This window comes from Amphiura filiformis, chromosome 10 (genome assembly GCF_039555335.1).
Source record: "Amphiura filiformis chromosome 10, Afil_fr2py, whole genome shotgun sequence".
Classification (NCBI taxonomy): Eukaryota; Metazoa; Echinodermata; class Ophiuroidea; order Amphilepidida; family Amphiuridae; genus Amphiura; species Amphiura filiformis.
In genome coordinates, this window is record NC_092637.1 from 63,950,431 (window position 1) to 63,970,783 (window position 20,353).

General features: G+C 37.8%; 2 protein-coding genes across 2 annotated transcripts; one reads left to right on the plus strand and one right to left on the minus strand.

Annotated features, from left to right (window-relative positions):
- Positions 1–3,385: 3,385 nt before the first annotated feature.
- On the minus strand, positions 3,386–4,555 carry LOC140162041 (uncharacterized). Its single transcript, XM_072185331.1, has one exon. The coding sequence runs from the start codon at positions 4,553–4,555 to the stop codon at positions 3,386–3,388; it is 1,170 nt and encodes a 389-aa protein (XP_072041432.1).
- Positions 4,556–8,343: 3,788 nt separating this feature from the next.
- Positions 8,344–20,187, plus strand: LOC140162358 (uncharacterized). Its single transcript, XM_072185570.1, has 8 exons — positions 8,344–8,512; positions 9,528–9,821; positions 10,224–10,466; positions 10,998–11,234; positions 12,594–12,693; positions 18,280–18,392; positions 19,157–19,254; positions 20,022–20,187. The coding sequence occupies exons 1-8, from the start codon at positions 8,455–8,457 to the stop codon at positions 20,163–20,165; spliced, it is 1,287 nt and encodes a 428-aa protein (XP_072041671.1). The 5' UTR covers positions 8,344–8,454; the 3' UTR covers positions 20,166–20,187.
- The last annotated feature ends 166 nt before the right edge of the window (positions 20,188–20,353 follow it).

Genomic DNA, 20,353 nt, shown 5'->3' on the forward strand with positions numbered 1-20,353 from the left:
TGATGGCATTCCACAACTTCCTGTCCTCCATTGCTGTCTTGAAGTCTGCTACCGCCAGTCCAGTGTCATCTTCCAGAATGTCAATGTAGGTCAGAGCAGGTCTTCCAGGTTTCCGTCTCCCATGCTTGGGTATCCAATGAACCATTTTTGATGCGGGCTCCTCACTTCTGGAACAGTGACCAGCAAACCAGGTTCTTCTTTCCCTGATCTTGTGGCTTAATTTGGAAGGAGGAGTGTGATATATCGATGCGCCCATGACTACAAATTATAATACGGACCTGATATCGCCCAAGACGTTGCCTTCGAGCTTTTGCTAATCACTGGACTCTATACCACTGACTTTTATCGGTCTACAAAATTGTAAAACCGCGCCATGTAATTATGTAACTACACCTCAATTTGGCTCGCTATTTTCTCCACTACTTTTCACCTTAAATCATGCAGCGTCCATAGGCTACTGTCATGACTGTGTTTATGCTAATGTGATTACGTTATCAAGTATGCAACCTCGCTATTACACATGATGTTTTGAGAGACAAAGGGACAAATTTGTATTTATAATAAGTAACAGTCATCCCAGGCAGTCATCAAAGTCATGCTTGAGCGGATATATAGTGGTTGCGAGGACTTACTGACCAACCCTCGTAAAAAAATTCCTGCGGGTGATTCACGCATGTCGTCATATATCCATTTCACAATCTCATGGATTTTCCATTCTATGATGCAATACAGAGAATGTTCTGGAAAATTTAATTCCCATTGTAATATTAACTAGACATAGCTGTGGTCTAAGACCACAAACACAGCCGAAGGGTGACCCCTTAATGACCTTTGACCCCAAAATGTATTAACCCTCCATAGACATTGGCTAATGTCAATGAAGGGTGCATGTAGCATCACTCTGCTATGTTATTTGTGGCAGAAGAGGTATTTTGAAGGTTTCTCGGCAGTGACCCCTTAATGACCTTTGACCCCACATAAAAATACCACTTATACATTGGGTAAACACAACGCATGGTTGTTCCCAATTTCGCTAAAAAGGGGTTATTTGTAAACTATGTTTGCAAACATTTTATGTTCGTGATGTTTAAAAAATAGGGTTGTTTTTGACGATGGTGTGCTCGATATCAAAAAACAGGGTATATTTTGGTGAATCCAGAATATAGGTAGTCGTATTTTTGCTTATTTTGACCATGTATCTGATCGTATGCTTTGTATTCTTTGTATTTGGGCAAGCTTCCCATACCGAGGATAGAATTCGTATCGCTCTGCATTTAGTACGTGTTTAATATTATTATCATACAATACTCATCACAACAAAAGTAATTAGAATCTTGAAATAATTGTAATGCACGGTGTAAACTGGACATCGCCTCAAAATGACCTTTTACATTTTGCTTCAGAGGATGGCCCTCTTTAATTAATGGTATGAAGATGTTTTAGGGTTCATACTACTAAATCCGCCTGTGAAGCGGTTTCCGGCAAAAGTTTATCACGCCTATAGTCCCAACTTTGCATAAAAATTGTGCAAACTCGGTACAATATTAACACTTTTAGTGTTGCAAATCGTGTTTTGCTAGAACTTGTGAATGTGATCTCTACTGATGTGAACAGAAAACGCAAAAATTTGAGTGATGTTTACGATGATGAGCGGATGAACACACGAGGTCAAAACGCGGTTAGCAGTCGGACGTAAACACGGGTAAATCGGGCCTTTTTATAGGGCGCTATTTTTCTCAAAAAGTAGACCTAAAATTTGGTGTCATTTTCAGATATGTTATGCAGAATTTTGTTCTGATTAAGATGATATCAAATATATATTTCAAAGTAAGACGTAACTCGACTTAAAGCCTAAAACGTGACCCCTATTTTGCACGTAAAGTCTATGGAAAGCTATTTTGTGGTATGTACCCTTTACGATGAAGAGCCCAGTGAAGGGGCGGCGATAAAGGAGTCCCGGGAAAGTAGTTTATCACCGTAACCTTCCGAGTCCAAAATGTGTAACCCGTAACATAGTTCTTTTTAAAAGAAGACACTGAGCTAAATTGTTACAATTTATACGGATCTGAGTTAATTATTTACTTGATGCAACATAAACGAGCGTTTTAGAATCAAAAGGAAAGGACAATTTTCTATCTACATCTACATCTACATAAATACTCAACAAAGTTGCATGAAAGCAATATCTAGTTGAGGTGATCAAAGGCGCCAGTTGAATACAACATGGCTATACAAAACTGAAGAAAAAAATACATTAAATTACATATTATTAATACAACTCTTGAAGCAGTCAACTGATTTGGCAATATACACGGAATGAGGTAGGGCGTTCCATTCTATGACTGTCCGGGGGAAGAAACTTTATTTGTAGGTGTTTATGTGAGGTGTCATAACTCTAAACCTTTGGGGATGGTATTGACGAGTTTTAACTGTCTGTGCTTGAACATATTCATGAATGGGTATTGCAATTTCACCATTTTGAATTTTATACATTGTTGTTAATCTATGTTGTCTTCTTCGCTGCTCAAGGGAAGGCCACTCCAGATTTTGAAGGATACTAGTGACCGTACCCTCGGTTCTCCGGTAATTGTTGGATACAAACCGAGCTGCCCTGCGCTGTATTGCCTCAAATCGTTGGATGTCGGACACATTATGGGGGTCCCATACAGCGCAAGCAAACTCAAGGTGCGGTCTTACCAATGCGAAGTACATTGGCTGTTTTACGTACTTTGGGCACCTCCAGAGATTTCTGCGAATAAACCATAGAGCATTGTTGGCTTTAACAGTAATATTGTTGATATGATACTACTGATTTCAACCCCCAGATATGGGTGATGAGATACGATTTCCAGGTTATCAGTGCCCATGCTATGTATAAATGATAGGATTTTTCTTTGTAGTTACTCGCAATGTCTTACATTTACGTGTATTAAATGACATTTGCCACTTGTCAGACCATTCAACAAGTGAATTAAGATCTTTCTGCAGGGCCAGTGAGTCATACTCAGATGTTATTGACCTATACAACAAGCAGTCGTCTGCAAAGAGGCGTATTTGCGTGGAACTATCAAGGTTGTTTGCTATATCATTAATGTAAATTAAAAACATCAAAGGTCCCAACACCGTTCCCTGAGGTACACCAGACTTGACGGAAGTTGGTATTGAACATTCTCCATCCACAACGACCCGTTGTGTTCGGGTCGTTAGCCATTTTTTAATCCAATTCAAGATGGTGCCACGTATACCATAAAAATCAAGTTTCTGGATCAATCGGTGGTGGGGAACGGTGTCAAAAGCTTTTTGGAAGTCTAATATTAACATGTCAGTTTGGAGTTTGCTGTCAAGATTTTTAGCCAAGTCTTCCACAGTGATGACAAGTTGTGACTCACAAGAGTGCTGTGCTCTGAATCCGTGTTGGAAGGTGGATAATAATATAAGGTTTTTTACATGTCCCCAGAATTTTTTTGTTGACAGATGGTTTTGAGTTTTCTTGATTGTTGTCTTCAAGAAGACCCATTAAATAATCATTTTTGGAATGCTTTAATTCTGTCTGCACGGTCTTTCTAAGCTTTGTGAACTTCTCCCAAGTTTGGCTGTTTTTATTACTCTTATATGCATTGTATACCCTTTTCTTTTTACGGATAAGTCTACGAATTGGTTGCGTCGTCCAGGGAACATCCCATCTCTGCTTAACTACTGTCTGAGGCACATGAGTAGTTAGCAACTCATTGATATGTGATTTGAACAGCACCCAATTGTCACTGGCAGGACGTGTATTTTCAGACGCAGATTGTAAAAAACTATCCTGAAAAACCTTTGCATCGTTCTTGATACCTTCGACGTTCATTTTCCTAAAAATGAAAAATTTACGAGGATGTTTCCTGCTTAACTTAGCCTTGATATTAACTGTGGCTGTTACAACAGAGTGATCACTCATACCAGGGGAGACAGTTACTTTTTCCACAAGATCAGGGTTAGTGGTAAATAGAAGATCCAATATATTATCTAAGCGAGTCGGTTTATGAACATGTTGATGTAATCCATGATCGTTCACTGTATCTAGCAACAACCTATTGACAGCATAGCCATATTGAGGATTAGGTAATACAATATGATCATCCCAGTCTATGCTGGGACAATTTAAATCACCCGCAAGAATTACATTTGGCAGACCACCATTTTGTGATAACTTGCTAAGAGATTCATTAAGCTCATTTAAGGGCTCAAGTCTGTCATTAGTTGGCCTATAAAAAGAACCTATATACATTGGTTTACTTCCAACTACACTGATTTTACACCAAATGGTTTCACTTTTGGAATCAAGGGAATATTCGGTTGTTGATACGAGCTGATCTGTAATTGCTACAAAAACACCCCCACCATGCACATCTTTACGCGAGATAGTGTAACCCGATGGAAATACTTCAGAAGAGGAAAACGAAGCATCAACGTGAGACTCCTGCCCACATATTACATCAGGCCTGTGGGTTTCAACAAGATCTAAGAAATCATGTTGCTTTCTTTCGCTCTTAAGACTTCTGCAATTAACCAACATTACTTTGATAGATTTTGGTTTTGTGTTTGTACCTTGATCTTTTTTTAGCTCTAGCATTTGGTGGTTTAGGGCTAGATGTTAATATCTCGTCCGCTATGAATATACTGGAGCTATCCATTGAATCATCTAAGTTTGAAAACACATTTGACAGTTCAAAGTCAGAAATAGTAAATAAGGAGTTTGAGACATTTGGGAGACAGCAGGCTGGACACTCCCAATAAGTCATTTTACCTGTTAGGGATTGATTGGTGAGAAAGACTCCTCCTTCGCAATTAGCATGAGTCCATTTATAGCACTCATAACATTGCAATAATGAATTTTCAGACTCGATATTGCTCGAACATATTGAGCATTGAGGAGTATTAGGTCCTGGATTGCATTGTATATCACCAGATATCATCAGAAACAACATCAAGAAGATTCGCTTTATCACAGGTTTCTGATTGCTTTGCAAATTCCAATTAACGAATCTGGAATTTAAGCTCTTCAGTGGTATGGACATGGATATAATACAAAGACTTGGCCTTTGATTGATGAAACTTGGACATAATGTGGAGAGGCAATTGATCAGCGAATGCTGCAAAAACTCTAGATTTGAATCTATACATGTAGGCCTATATTTGTTCCTTACATGAGGAAACATTTCTATACGCTGATTGATGATGTAAAGAGGGCCGGATATAGTTGACAAATACATCATTGGTAACTTCACATGGTTCTTAGTACTACTACTACACAGCAATTTGCTGTTCAAGTACAAAAGAGTACAGTTTTTGTTCATATTTTGTTGACATCCATACAAGTTCAAGTCACTGTGATTTCCGTTCATTGTTTGTTGGTGATGCCATGATTGTTTGTTCAAATAACTACAGTTATCATCTCGTATAGCTGATCATCTTACTGTGAACAAAATGACATATTATGTAATTTGGATAAAAAACGTGGTGTACTTTTGGTATTACTTGATCTATCTGCTGCCTTCGACACCATAGACCATGGTGTCCTTCTGTCGCGTCTCTCCTCTTTTGGTATTAGAGGTAGTGCACTTGAATGGACCCGTTTGCAGGCTGTCAACATCAATGGTTGTTTGTCATCATTCATTCCACTCCTTTTCGGTGTCCCCCAAGGATCTGTATTAGGACCTCAATTCTTCACCATTTACTCGTCTCCAATTGCTAACATCGCCCGTAAGCATGGATTACAAGTTCACATGTACGCCGACGATACACAGCTTTATTTATCTTTTGATTTAGATAGTGCATCAGATGAATTTTCTTCACGTTCGCAAATTGAATTATGTATCAAGGACATTAAATCATGGATGACTGTAAATAAATTGAAATTAAATGATGACAAAACTGAACTTCTTATTATCACCTCCAAATATAATCAATCAAAACTTCGCTCCAACTCTCTTCAAATTGATTCTGCCAACATTCAAGGTTCTACTAATACTCGCAATCTAGGAATTATATTTGACAACATTCTCTCAATGGACGACCACATCAAAAATGTGTGCAAATCAACTTATTTTCAGATTAGAAACATTAATGAAATTCGCAAAGTGCTTGATTATGATACTGCTGCAACACTTGTCCACGCTTTAGTCACATCACGTCTTGACAATGGAAATGCTTTATTATATGGAATCACTGAACGACAACTCAATAAACTTCAACTGGCTCAAAATGCTGCTGCACGCATGCTCACAAGGACTAGGAAATTTGACCATATTTCACCCGTCTTAAAACGTCTGCATTGGTTACCAATTCGGTATCGCATTCATTTCAAACTCCTTCTTCTCACCTGGAAAGCGCTCCATGACATGGCACCTTCTTATATCAGTGAACTTATCAATTTTATATTCCATCACGTAACCTTAGATCATCGGATAAATGTCTTCTTTCAGTTCCACGGACTTCTTCATCATTTGGCGACCGGGCCTTCTATGCTTGTGCACCTGCACTTTGGAACTTGCTTCCTTTAAATCTGCGTATTTGTGATTCACTTGATATTTTAAAAAAGACTTTAAAAAACTCATCTGTTTAAGATTGCTTATGACAATTGACTTCTATATGTGACTGTTTTTATAATTGTGTGTTAATTTTAATTGTTCAATGTTTGCGCCTCGGAATAGGTTGTCTAGATAGATGGCGCATTATAAATGCATTATTATTATTATTATTATTATTATTATTATTATTATTATGGTACGTAGTATCTTGGGTAGATGACAACCAAAAGGCTAGTATGCCCAGTGAGGCTAACACAACGCAGTGTTGTAAATTTGTGATCCTTCCAATGATGTATTAGGAACTGCTATACAAAATTACAAAATGTTGAAAACGTGCTTTTTAGAAGACTATAATACTCCAAGAATTGGTTGAGCCATTCACGGGTGTATCTTAACATGGATTGGTAGACGATTGGTATTGCAAATAACATGGATTGGTATAGAGAGATAAAAATTAAAACGATCTCACCGGTACTATCTGATGAATACGTGCTTTGTATAGGACGGCCTTGAAGAACGTACTGTAGTGTTGTTTGTACTACCCGCCACAACGAGCCAGTCACTATCGGTGGTTTTCGGTCAAATTACAAGGAATTTGAAGCAAAATTTCCTCCAAAAAATATATCAATCTCTTCCATATACCAAGTGTCCACTTTTGACGTGAAAAGTAACTTGAAAATCATGTGTATTTACTGACAAAAAAGGCGCTATTGATACTATTATAGAAAGTTGATCAATACTATCGAAAGAACCTTTGAAGAAGTATTTTGAAAGTATTCGGTCAGACATCGAAATTGACCCCTTAATGACCTTTGACCCCGCCGTAAAAAATATCACGTGTACACTAGGTGACATCAACTCATGTGTGAATATACCGTCAGTGTGCTATGTTTTTCTTGACCGATAAAATGTTTTGAAGATATTTTGTTTTATACAGGAAGTGACCCCTTAATAACCTTTGACCCCAAATAAAAAAAATACCACATATACATTGGGTAAACACAATTCATGTGTGAACATACCATCACTCTCCTATGTTTTTCTTAGCTAATAAAATTTTTTGAAGATATTTCGATTTATACCGGAAGTGACACCTTAAAGACATTTGACCCCAAATCTGTGTACACCCCATAGACACTGGGTAATAACAATGCATGTGTGCAAGTGGCGTCACTGTCCTACGTAATTTGTGGGAGAAGATGCATTTTAGCTGAAATCGATGTTTTGACCCTATGACCCCTGCGTGACCTTTGACCCCACAATTTTCATGTGACATGTAGGGGCATGGTCAATGATGGTTGTGACCAAGTTAGGTCAAAATCGGTACAAGCATGTCAGTGCTAGAGCAAATGAAAAGGTTGACAGAAGAAAGGTAGACGATCTCGTAAGAAACAAAACACAGCTCTCGGCTGTGTAATAACTCTTGATTAAGTTTGTTTACTGTACCAAAGGGGTTTCTCCTAACACATGTTGTAATACGCAAATTCTTGGTTTTTTTTCTTTCTCTTATCTCTCATGAAATAAAGTAAAGTAAAATAAAATCAAGTAAATAATTCAGGGCACGTCACAATAATTATTAAAAAAGACCAGTGCCCATGGAGACAAAAAGCACTTATCAGTTAATTAAAATGATTACTTATTCATCTTAAATATTGGTACAAGGACGGGATTTCAATTAAAATCAATTATGCATTGATTTTGGTTTCATACTGCTGAAATAAAATGGAAGATTTGTATTAATTTACTTGATATATTCATGTTAATTCGTAATGAGGCGTCTATGTAGTATTCCACTGTACGTAAATTGCCATTAGTCGCCATATTTCAGAAATGACTGAAAATATGCCTGTGACGGTTTCATTGCGAGACATGCTAATTGTTCAATATGTATCGATTTGGAATTAATACACTGTCGGTTCTGCTAATTTTACCATGTTTACCAGGTAGGTCATCACTTTTATTTGGCTTCATGTGTCATTAATATTGTCCTGCAATTCTATGCAGGTAGGCCCTCGGTAAAGCCTGTCAAAGTAGTGGGCAATGTTGTTACTTAAAGCCATATTATAACATTTCTGTAACAAAGATTAGTATTTATTTTCCATAAAATGTTAGCTTTTACTGTCAGATATGTCCTCTTTTAATTTTGAGCCGAACAAGCAAGGTAAAGCATAGAAAATTTGAATTTACTACTAGGGCCCATGCATGTTACTCCCGCGGTTGTAATACGGTACGATCATCGGGGTGTGTGTGTATGTGTATCCCGCACGCCGTGTACGTACTGTGCATGAGTGTTCGATTAATATTTCCATCGTAATAATAAAACGCCGGTTCCATCGTTTTATTCAAAATCTCGGATTTTGACAAAACTACAGCACCTAAATTCTAGATGTTTGCAGAGTATGTTTATTGACTAAAGTACATTACAATCGTGTAAAAACCGGAATTTAAAAAAACATTGAGGGCGTTCTCCTCAGCAAATGTTATCATATGGCTTTAACTCCAGTTCAACTTCAATTCCAGACTCACTGCTGAATTCGGCATCAATCATTTGACATTACCTGTTGTTGATGAGTCTCAAGTCTTATAGAAATCCCACGTGTGGACAAATCTAGACTAGTCCTGGTCATGCTGATATTAAAATCTTCGAACTGATATAAAGCATGCCTTATGTGTCAAGATATAAAGCATGCCTATATGTGTTAAGTTTACAGACCTGTCAATGATAGCGTATTTGTAACCAACAAAAGTAACGCAGCAAATGTGATTTTCTGTAAGCACAATGGGTGTAAAAACTCAAAATGTCAATATTTTGACAATTTTGTGTTTCATTCGAAAATATGTAGTCAACTGTTGGTTTAAATTTCATATGATTTGAATTTATTGTCACGCCAGATAATAATGTTCTTTTTTCCGTATCTGATAGCACTCTCGCTGTTCGCGTTCTTTTCTTATTCTCAGTATTGGGTCACGTGTGTTTGTTACAAAAGCGTCCAAACCCCTCAAACGGTGGTGATCTAGAATGGTCCCTTACATCTGAAGAACGATGTTGGTGCACTTGGGTTATATCTCCAATAATGAAGACTGTTCAAGTGAAAGGTGGTCTAGGAGGACATTCGTCTTGCTTGTATGGAAGTGATAGAAATACAACGTCATCTCATTTGTGGTTTACAGAGGATGCATCGCATCTAACCAATCCTATAAATTGGAATCAGAACGCATTAGATTCCTTGTTGGATCGTGCCCTTTTCTGTGGTAAGTCGATTTTTATCTTTTATCGTGTTTCATCTGCTTTTTACCAGATGAACTATGGGGAGAGCGGATTTATTGATTTATTGTCTTATAGAATAATGATCCGTGGTTGACCTCGTCAACGAAATCGAAGAAAAGTATATTCGAAAAAAAAGAAAAAAAGAAAGAAAGACTCTTTCTGTACACGATATCGATGGCTTAACGTCCTCACAGAAGGACGAAATTATTCTCGGTTTATTTACCCGAGTCCAATTCTATTCCAAGTCCTATTCAGACTTTCTTGTCCAAATAAAAATCCCAGCAAGTTCAAGAATCGAACCAAGACCTCATGCACGCGAGATCTCTAACCAATAAGCCACACACACGCGCGCCTATATTTTATATCTTATCGTTTATCTGCATTAGATAAATCGGCACCAATCATCAAGAATGTACCGGCCAACATAACACAAACCACAGATCCATTTTCGCCAACGGCAATTGTCAACTGGACAGAGCCTTCGGTGTGGGATGACTCTGGATCTCAAACGCGCACATCGAGTCATATGCCAGAAACAATATTTCATATTGGGTCTACAAGAGTTTTTTATACATCAATTGATCCATCTGGTAACACGGCAACTGTGGAGTTCTTTGTAACAATTATAGGTAATAAACAAGGCTTAAAATCACCGTGCCCTATAAACCTTTATGTTTAACTCTCTTCACGCGGGTGTCGACTGCAGACGACAAAAAATTTCAAAATTCAAAATATTTCAGAACTGTAAATTTTTATGATCATATTTGGAATCAGCATGAAAAAATGCATTAAAATGAGTACAAACAAGCCTGGTATTGGTTTAGTAGTTCTTAAGATAGCTCTTGATATTTTTAGAAAATATTTCAAAACTTGACCTTTTTCCGTTGAAGTGCATGGCTAGCATGCAGAGCATTAAGAACCACAAGACCTCCAAACTTGCAAGTCCAATGCAAATCTTCCAATGCACGTTTCATTCCAAGAGTATTTGAGAGAACAGAACAACTCCCATCCAAAAAAAATACCTAGATTTGGCGTCTGGGGAGGGATGGTCTGAAAATATAAACACAGGTCTACTCATAAGGGATCATTATTATTTTGCAGCTATTTTGTGTAATATGCATACTAGGATATTGTTCATCATTCTGTTGATTTTGTGATAGATATTGAGAATCCGAGACTATTTGGCATGCCTGATAACATAACAAAGTTAAGTGGACACCCGAATGAACCAATAACCTGGACAGAACCAAACGCTACAGACAATTCTGGAGTTGTAACACTGACGTCAAGTCATGGTACAGGTGACATGTTTCCTCTCGGGGTTACACTGGTGACATACACGGCAGTCGATCCATCGGGCAATGTGGAGATTGGGACGTTTGCTATAGACATCATAGGTTTGCTTCTTTGTTTCTTTTTGTTTATTTTTTAATCATACTAATAAATCTTAATTTTTTCGAGTGCTCGTGATTGTCCATTGTTTGTTTTTCATATTCATTGTTGTGACTCAATGTACATATGATGTCAGTTGGGGGAATCGAGAACCTGCTAAAACAAATTAAATGATCATACTTTATGCCCTTGACCTTCGTGATTGTACACATCAGTGAACCTTCATGCTTGGTTAATCACCAAACAAGGAACTGTTACTGCTAGACTCTCAAACACATGACTGAATTGATAATATGATGTATATTTCATAGGTTCTAGTAGCTAGAGGGCAAGAAGGCCCGTGCCGTGGGCGCGTCTGTGGGAGCAGCGAATTGCCGTTTTAGGGGGCGGGCCGAATCACTCCTGGTTAAAAATATTTTGAGTCAACAATTCAAAATTTGTCTGTACTGTTGCCAGCATTAGCGAGTTGATTCTTCCCTATTGTATATTTACATGAAAATTAACCAAATTTGACCATATCAGTTTGGGGGCACTAGTAATTAACGGACGTCTCTAATTTCAAAGACGGGTCAGTGATTTCACATACGAGGGTCTACGATATCACATACGTCGAGCTTTGTTGACAGTTGGGCACTCGATGCAGCACATCGGAACGAAGCTGAGTGTATTAGAATAAGCTTTCCTATGTTTAGAAAATAGCTGCCTCTGCAAAAATTATATCTATCTGTGCAAATTCTGACAAATGGTCCCAGAACACACTTGGATTGCGGATGGCCAAAATCAAATGTTTTGAAGTGAAGAAATCCCAAGAGTACCCGAGCTCGCGCTCTAATTCTTGAATTGGATTGTAAAATTAGCGGGCACTCTACTTGGGCTAGCTACAACCCTGATAAGGCATACTCACAAAATTATTCCCACTGCGCCGGCACGTTCACCAAAATTACTAATATCGTTTGCGACTGGGTTTTGGAACTAGGGAGTATGTGATTTATGAGACCTCTCTGAAATATGATACTGTTATGTGACATGACGCTTCAAGAGTATTTGATATCAGAGACGTCCGCGAGTTGCCCGAACTGATATTGAAGAATTAATATGGCCACACATACGTGCGTTGGAATTGTCTTTTGTTCAAATCATGAAATGGTTGAGGATGGTCCTGACTCACAGACGAGTGGCAGAAAGAATGGAAGTGGATCAATGTTTTGGATGTGTATTTTTGGCAATGGGTTACCAATTTGTTTATTGCACTGCATGGCACTCAAGTGTTGACATTCTGAACGTTTCAATGAACTTATCAGGCGATGACTTATATTTTATCCAATAGACATTATATTAAACAATTGAATTCTGCTTATGAACAGAGTGCAAGTCGCCTCTTGGCATGGAGAGTGGTGACATCGCTAACAGCCAAATTACGGTGTCGACAATTAGCTCCGAGGTGGCTGGATGCTGCCTTCCAAGGTATGTCTATGATCGAAGGTAAACCCCTTTTTACAATCCTGATGATCATGCAGGAATTTCGCGGCACTTTTTCGCTCGCTCCTTTTGAATTTTTTTTTTTAAAGAGCCGGTATACACACTGTTAAACAGTGTTTGGACTTTAAACATTCTTTGTACGAAGAAGGAAATAACAGTTTACCAACCCAAAGTAACTTTAAAAAAAAGGAAGGGAATGTGCCGGCAAGGGATTCGAATAAATTGGGTTATGTGTCGGTAGTCTGGTTTAAAAGTTGTAACACATTGAGTTGGTAAACTGTTCTTTCGTTCTTAATAGTTATATTCAGTTTCCTCTTGTAGTGACCAATCTTTCCCCATTGTGTTTATCTGTTTTTGTGTAGGATGCGTAGCCTCATTACCTACTTTACTCCTACTGTTTTTACTCACTTTTGATGACCGGTTATACGGGAGAGCGAGTTGGCGCAGCGGCAGTTTCTCTCGCCTTGCACCACTGAGGTCCCGGGTTCGAGCCCCGGCCGTGCCCAAGGACTCTATGGGCATTTGGTTTATCCCGATTTCATACTCACTCTCGCAGGTTTTCCCCGGTATCTCCGGTTTCCTCCTGCTTTCAAAAAATCGGTGATTAGTTGTTTGGTTATCAAAAACTTCCTTCATCCAATGGAATTTGGGGAGCTGCATGTTACAATCGAAGTGTGGATAGGTCTGCGCCAGGTTCGGCTGCAACTAGCCTAGATGATGCGATCTGATTGTGATGATTCACCATGGCAGCGAAATTACAGCGCTTTGAATCCTTCAAGATCTAGCTGGAAAAAGGCGCTATATAAAATCCGAAATTTTTTATATATTTATTATACCATCTTGATCACAGGCTGACTGCACCCCCACCCACCCCGCCCCCACCCCACCCCCCATTGAACTTGGTTGTCTCATACCTACCGTTTGGTGATTGCTTAAGCAGCGAGTCGTAGACATGATCAGAGAATATATCCCTATGTTTCGATTCATCAGGGATTTGTCGCCCTTTCTCCTGATCCACATGGCTTCACGTATATTTCTAGTAAATTAATTCGAGTCTTTGTCTATTATCTTTGCCCACTCCCAGTCGATAACATGGTTTCTTGCGCAATGGGTCTGTTATGGTGGATTTGTTTTGCTCTGTTAGAGAATCGTTTCTTTTGGCCCTGGTGTAACTTCTTTTCTTTTTCCGCATATTTCTGGTGTTCTTTCAATCTTGTTCCGAATGTTCATACCAACGTAAGTTTTGTCACATCCCTTGGTAATACGGTACCCCCAGCAAATTCGTAGCAGTTTGTCCGAAAGTACTGCTGTGTATGGTAAAAGTAACATACCTTTTGACAAATGACCATCTGGGATAATCGCAATTTGTTAGCGCTTTCTTGATTCTTCTTTGTCCTCTCTCTTAACTTCCTTTTCTGTAACTATGTTCTGTATTATATCGAGTAGTGTACGGAAAAAGCTTCTGATGTAAGGATGTTGTTATGAGTATTGGTCTGCGTATGTATTTTCTAGGGTTAAACTAATAATATTCATGATATTGCGAATAAGAGCCATCTTTCCTGACAATGAGCGTGTCTAAGAAGGCTATCTTTACTTCAACTTCCTCTTCGTATGTGAACTTGATGTTTCCCGACAGAGATTAAGGTGGTCGGATAGCTTTTCAGTTGAGTCTTTGAAAAGTCTAAGACAAAGCACTGTTTGCACAGTACACGGCTTCTTAATGAAATATCAATGAGATAAAGATGTTTTACGACGTGATTCAATCAAACCAATCCGAATATTATTATAAGCCACTATTATGTATAGGTTAATGGCCAAGGATTAGAACGTGAGTGAATAAGAATGGCCGCGGCGCGAAGCGCCCAGGCCATTCTTATTCACTCACGTTCTAATCCGCGGCCATTAACCGACTTAATACACATCTATGACGTCGCGCTATTGTTTTAGCGCTCTATTATTTTCCACGAATGGAGTGTTATAGAAATAGGTTGCTCATTTACAAATTGATCAATTGCACATTGATACCGTAATAATAACAATGATTGTGCAGGTACGATTGAAAAATAGCCTACATTGACTTAGCTTTAGGTAAAATTTCTATAGAATTACCCATCACGATCCAGGTGTTTAGTTCAAATCATCCGTAACCACCCTCTTGAATTATAAAGATTTAAAATGTTTGTTACACAAATTAAATAAACGTAGATTTGCCAAATCATTCAAGTGATTAGACCATCAATAGGTCTTTATGCCCACTTCTAATGTGTTAACTATTGAAGTAGCTGCGTTGAGGTCTCTATTTTGCATAATAAGGAAAATTGGCAAAATGGTCATAACAGTAGTGTACCTCAAGAAAGCTAGACCTGCCGCTATACCTGAGCAACCATGCAGTTGTGAACACTATTTTTTTAGCTCCGTTGAATTTGAGTAATTGTAATGATGGAACTATTCCGAGGATATAATCGTTGATTCTCACAATTAAGGACTTAAATCAGGCATGATTCTTCTTTTGGCCGAAGAAAGGTAAGAGAATTGTAAATGTGTAAACTTTGTTTTATTTGGTTGGCCCTATTATAACCCATTTTACCTAGGCCTACATGTCCCTGAACTTCGGCGGTTAAAAAACCTTCGCCGCCCTCGCCGCGAAATAAAAGCCCAGACTTCAACTTCCAGTCCCCCTTACAAATCCAAAATAAAACCTAACACTTTCATTCCCTTTTCAAATAATCGTACTCTAAAGTCACTTACACACATCAAAGTGTTATAAACACTGACGATATAAACGATTTCTTAAACGCCATGTTTAAATATTAAACATTGTTAGTGTTTAGAGTTTAAAAGTCCTCAAACGTTCGAAATTTGTAGTTACTACAACTGGGTTGTCCCTATATGTATTAAAAACCATTTTACCTTCATGTCCCTGTACTTCGAGGGCAAAAAAAACCCACACCACCACCAACAACAACCACCCCCCCCAAAGAAGAAAACTTCGCCGCCTTCGACGCGAAATAAAAGCTCCGACCTCAACTTCCAGACCCATGGAGTATCCGTAACATTATAAAATTAATTATCGGATAGGCCTACTGATCATGCTGATCGATATTCAAGCATGCCAAAATACCGTCAGATGAAACAAAATGCAGCTTGTACGAAAGCCAAATAAAAATTATACAGAAAATAGGCCTACTGTGGCTTTTATCATTATTAAACATGCCCAAAGCAAACAATTAAAAAATAAACAGATTCATAAGCCTAAATGCATATAGGTACAGAATGTAGCAATATGTTGCCCAAATAACAAATTATAGGGGGCCTACGTAGGACCTACTCCCTATTCCAGAAAAATACATATAATTTTTTTGGATTAAAAATATATTATCCAGTTTTGCCAAATGAAACATAGCTTAATCCTAATCCTTTAGGTTGTAGTCCTAACTGGCAATGAAAGTCAAATTATAATATTAGGTCAATTTTTGGAAATAAGGGCGAAAAACATTTTTAGGATGTTTTTCGACCTTTTTCGTATTCTGTGACAGTCAGGCCCAAAGACTTGAACAAAGACTAATTTCAAGTTCATGCATTCTAATAATTTGGAAAACACATTTTCCAATCTTTTTAATATCCAATTAGCAAAAATGACATGTGATATTAAAATCATGAGCAACTCTTAGCCTATACTCAAGATTTTGAATGCTTAGACTTGTGCCAAGTCTTACAATTTTGTCACTACAATTGTAAGAAAACATGCAAAATTGCATGTTTTGGGACCATTTTACCTCAAATTGACCAAATATTGAAATTTGACTTTTATTGCCAGTTAGGACTAGCTAAAGGATTAGGATTTAGCTATGTTTCATTTGGCAAAACATGACAATATTTTTTTTATATTCAAAAAAATTAGTTCTGTATTTTTCTGGATAGGGAGTAAGACACTGAAAACGTAGTATAAAAATATAAAGAAGAAAAAATGTTATAAAAGCAGTAACATGTTTAACTTCCCTTTTTTACCTAAATTGAGCGTGGAAAGAAAGGTCAAAATATTAAAAGTATACGGGTCTAATAAATGAAGCCTAAAATAAGTATTTTCCAAAGTGAGGCTAAAAACATATCTTGCATAATAAGTAGGCCTACAACTTAGCCAACAATTTAACCTGCCCGTTATGATCTTGCCTTGCTTTTCACAGATTGCATTGTAAATTTATGTTTAAGGGCTCGGATAGCGACGTTTTCACGTATTTTTTTTTTGACCTGAGAGCACATCAGACACATCGAATTGCAATTTGAATATGAGGAATGTCCTAAATTTTGATTTTTTTTAAATTCGCGATATAATACACATTTTATGGCAAATTATTAAAATTTTATAGTTTTGAAATTTAAAAGTCCTCAAAGTAATTGTATAAATCTAACGATATGCACTTAAAGAGTATGAAGTTTGGGTGAACAGCATACGTCCATCATATGAAAATTTTGACCTTCATTATTGAAGATAATAGCTCAAAACACTAAAACAAAATGTAGGTCTTTTTGGAAAAATGTTTATGTTCAATATAAAAGTTCAAAATTTTCAATTGATGGTCGGCTTTTCATCCCAGCTGCATACAGTTTAATTACGTGTCATTAGATTTATAAAGTTTACTTCGAGGACTAATAATTTGCTATAAAATGTGTATTACTGGTATCGCGAATTTCACAAAATCAAAATTATTTGATATCAGAAGGACATTCCTTATGCAATTCGATATGTCTGAAGTGCTTTCAGGTCCCGTAACAATATAAAAATATTGCTATCCGCTTCCTTAATTTATTGTATTAATGAAAATCATTGTCTTGTTGTTTTTCGTATCATTGTTTTGCATGAATGAAGTGATGATAACAATACTGCACTTTTCGCAAATACTTGCTTTTCGAAAGTGCAATTGTTATTAACACTACATTCGTAATGCCACTACTCTTTCCCTGAGAAGTATTTGGTCTCAGAAAAAAGAGAAAGGCATTACGAATGGCGTGTTATTGTAATCATCGCTCCATTCGTGGAAAATAATGGAGCGCTAAAACAATAGCGCGACGTCATAGGTGTGTATTAAATTGGCATAAAGCACCGAACCTTTATAAGCAACAGTGTTATTTTCAGCTGTCTATTATTTTCATAATTCACACGATCACCATGTCAAGTCAGTAGTATGTCCTTCGTGAATGGCCCATTGTGTCTCCATTCACAAAGGACATACAGACATACCTTGGGCTTGTACAGTTGCGTGTGCTTCGAACACCAAGGACGTCTCGAAACCACCAAATTGCGCCTTTACGCTCGTTACGTGGCAGCAGGTCAAACATTAAAAGAGATAAGCTATAATGATGGACTATAATAGCTTCATCCCAATGGCATCGTCCAATAACCTCAATTACATAATCATAGTGCAAAATTTGACCTCAAGTTGCAGAGTATGAGTTTTTGTACCCAAATCACCAAAGGTCATTCAATGAATGTACAAATGTATTGGGGTGCATAAAGCTGCATCATTGGACGTATCTACAATTTCTGAAGCAGCTCCTTTTCATTTTCCTCAGATATGGAAGATTGAACTATAATGAAAGATGGAAACCTGCTCTAAATGATCGCAACCGATGGATCAAAATTGACCTGTTGTATAACTACACGTTAACTGGAATCATTGTTCAAGGTCAGTGCGGTCATTAGCATGTGACTCAGGCCATTACACAAATTCCCATACATATACACTGAGCCGCTGAGTCCAGTGTTCAGCTGGCCATATAGAGAAATCGGCTTGGATTTTATTGCACCTTCATTTTGAAATTTCCAATGCTGAGGGGACAAATCCCATGCTTTGTCACCCGAAGACCCCCTATTTTTCCATTTCATCTGTCATCCAAAGACACTTATTTTTTCAATTTGAACAGCAACTTTCATTTATTATTGATTTTGTTACTTTTTTTTAAATCATTACATTTGAAGCCAATTCGAACTAGAAATTCAATGTTCAAGGTTTCTGTGGCACTGTTTCGGCTCTCACCCAAAGGCTCCATTAAAAAAGTCATGTTATCACCGAATGACCCCATATTTTTTACATTTTGCTCTCACCAAATGCCCAAAATCATGCTTTCGCACTATAACACAATATTTTTTACATTTTGCTCTCACCGAATGCCCCTTGGTGTGAAAGTGTCAGCCCTACACCTATATCCATTTCATATTAAGGTGCCCTCCCCCCCCCCCCTCGGGTACGCGCGCCATTGGTCGTTAGCCGTCACTCGGCTTTCTATGTGCATCGTGTCCTACAGTGTCATTTAGGGTGGTAGGATGGGCTCTGGGTGTTCTGAAAATACGTGATCAATTTGCACGTGATTTGGTAATTTGCACACAAATACGCAGTCTGACAACTAAAAGAGCTCTTCGGTAACCGTAAGCTCTATTTATGTCTTTAAGGTTGGGGAAGTTGGGTCAAAACTTTATCGATAAGTTATGAGATGCCGCCTGGATCTGGTACTCTCGTGAATATCAACGATGAACAAGGGCAACAAAAGGTACAGTAATCTACTTATTACATTATTAAATCTAATTATTAAAATCCCATATCATGAGTATGCAGTTTTCCGTTCGCAGTGCCCACAGGCACAACACTCCAACTCTCACGACCCACAATATAAAAACAAAAATAATTATCCAATTCTAAGCCAGCGGACGGGAGTGTAAAAAAGGCATACACATACATTTTTACACTTGTGTAAACCATCTTGGTAAAACTTTATACCGTTCACCTTAATTTTGCAGTAAACCTAATCAAATGCTAAGTTCTAATTTACCAGGGATAAGGTGGTAGACTGAACCGTTCGACGTCTTCCAAGTGCTCTTATTTATTGTAGACTGGATCCTTCATTCTTTTTGCGTACGGTCATCGGGATGTGGACTGAAAATCACAGCCTACATGAGCCGAAGTCAAGAAAATACTCGCGTGACTTTAGTGACAAGATCGCGAGCTGAATGTTCTATATACAAATAAATACGCCACATTGGTTTAGTTGGACAAGACTGCGCATAATTAGTTCCCAAAATTCTATGAGATGGAACTTCTGGTCTGACATGTCTGACCACAGATTATTAATATGGGTCGGACACAAAATTTGCTCGGAGTTTTGACAACCGAGCGTTGATCATGTTGACCGACTTAATCAGGTAGGGTCGCTTATGTGAGCGTAAAAAGAATATTGGTGTGGGTTTAACTGCAACCAACAGGTTATTAATTGCACAATCCTTTATACGTAACTTAACTATCATTTGTGTTTCCTTTCAGATTTTCCAAGCCAGTAAGGACGGACACACCCATGTTTATATTATGTTTGACGAGCCTATCTATACCAGTATTTTACGGGTGGAACTCAGGACATGTGAAACGGACACACACTACCCCTTCAGACGGGAGATTCTGGGATGTTGATCAATCATCCGTGGACATAATGTTCTAGGATCTTCATAGTTAATTTGAAAAAAAAAGAAAAAAAAAAAAAAAAAAAAAAAATATGAAATGTTTACAATTTGTTATCTTTAGTGCGTTAAACTATAATTTGTTTTTGTGTTTACATCATTTCCCAATCATATAGTAGAAAGACATAAATAACCCATTGC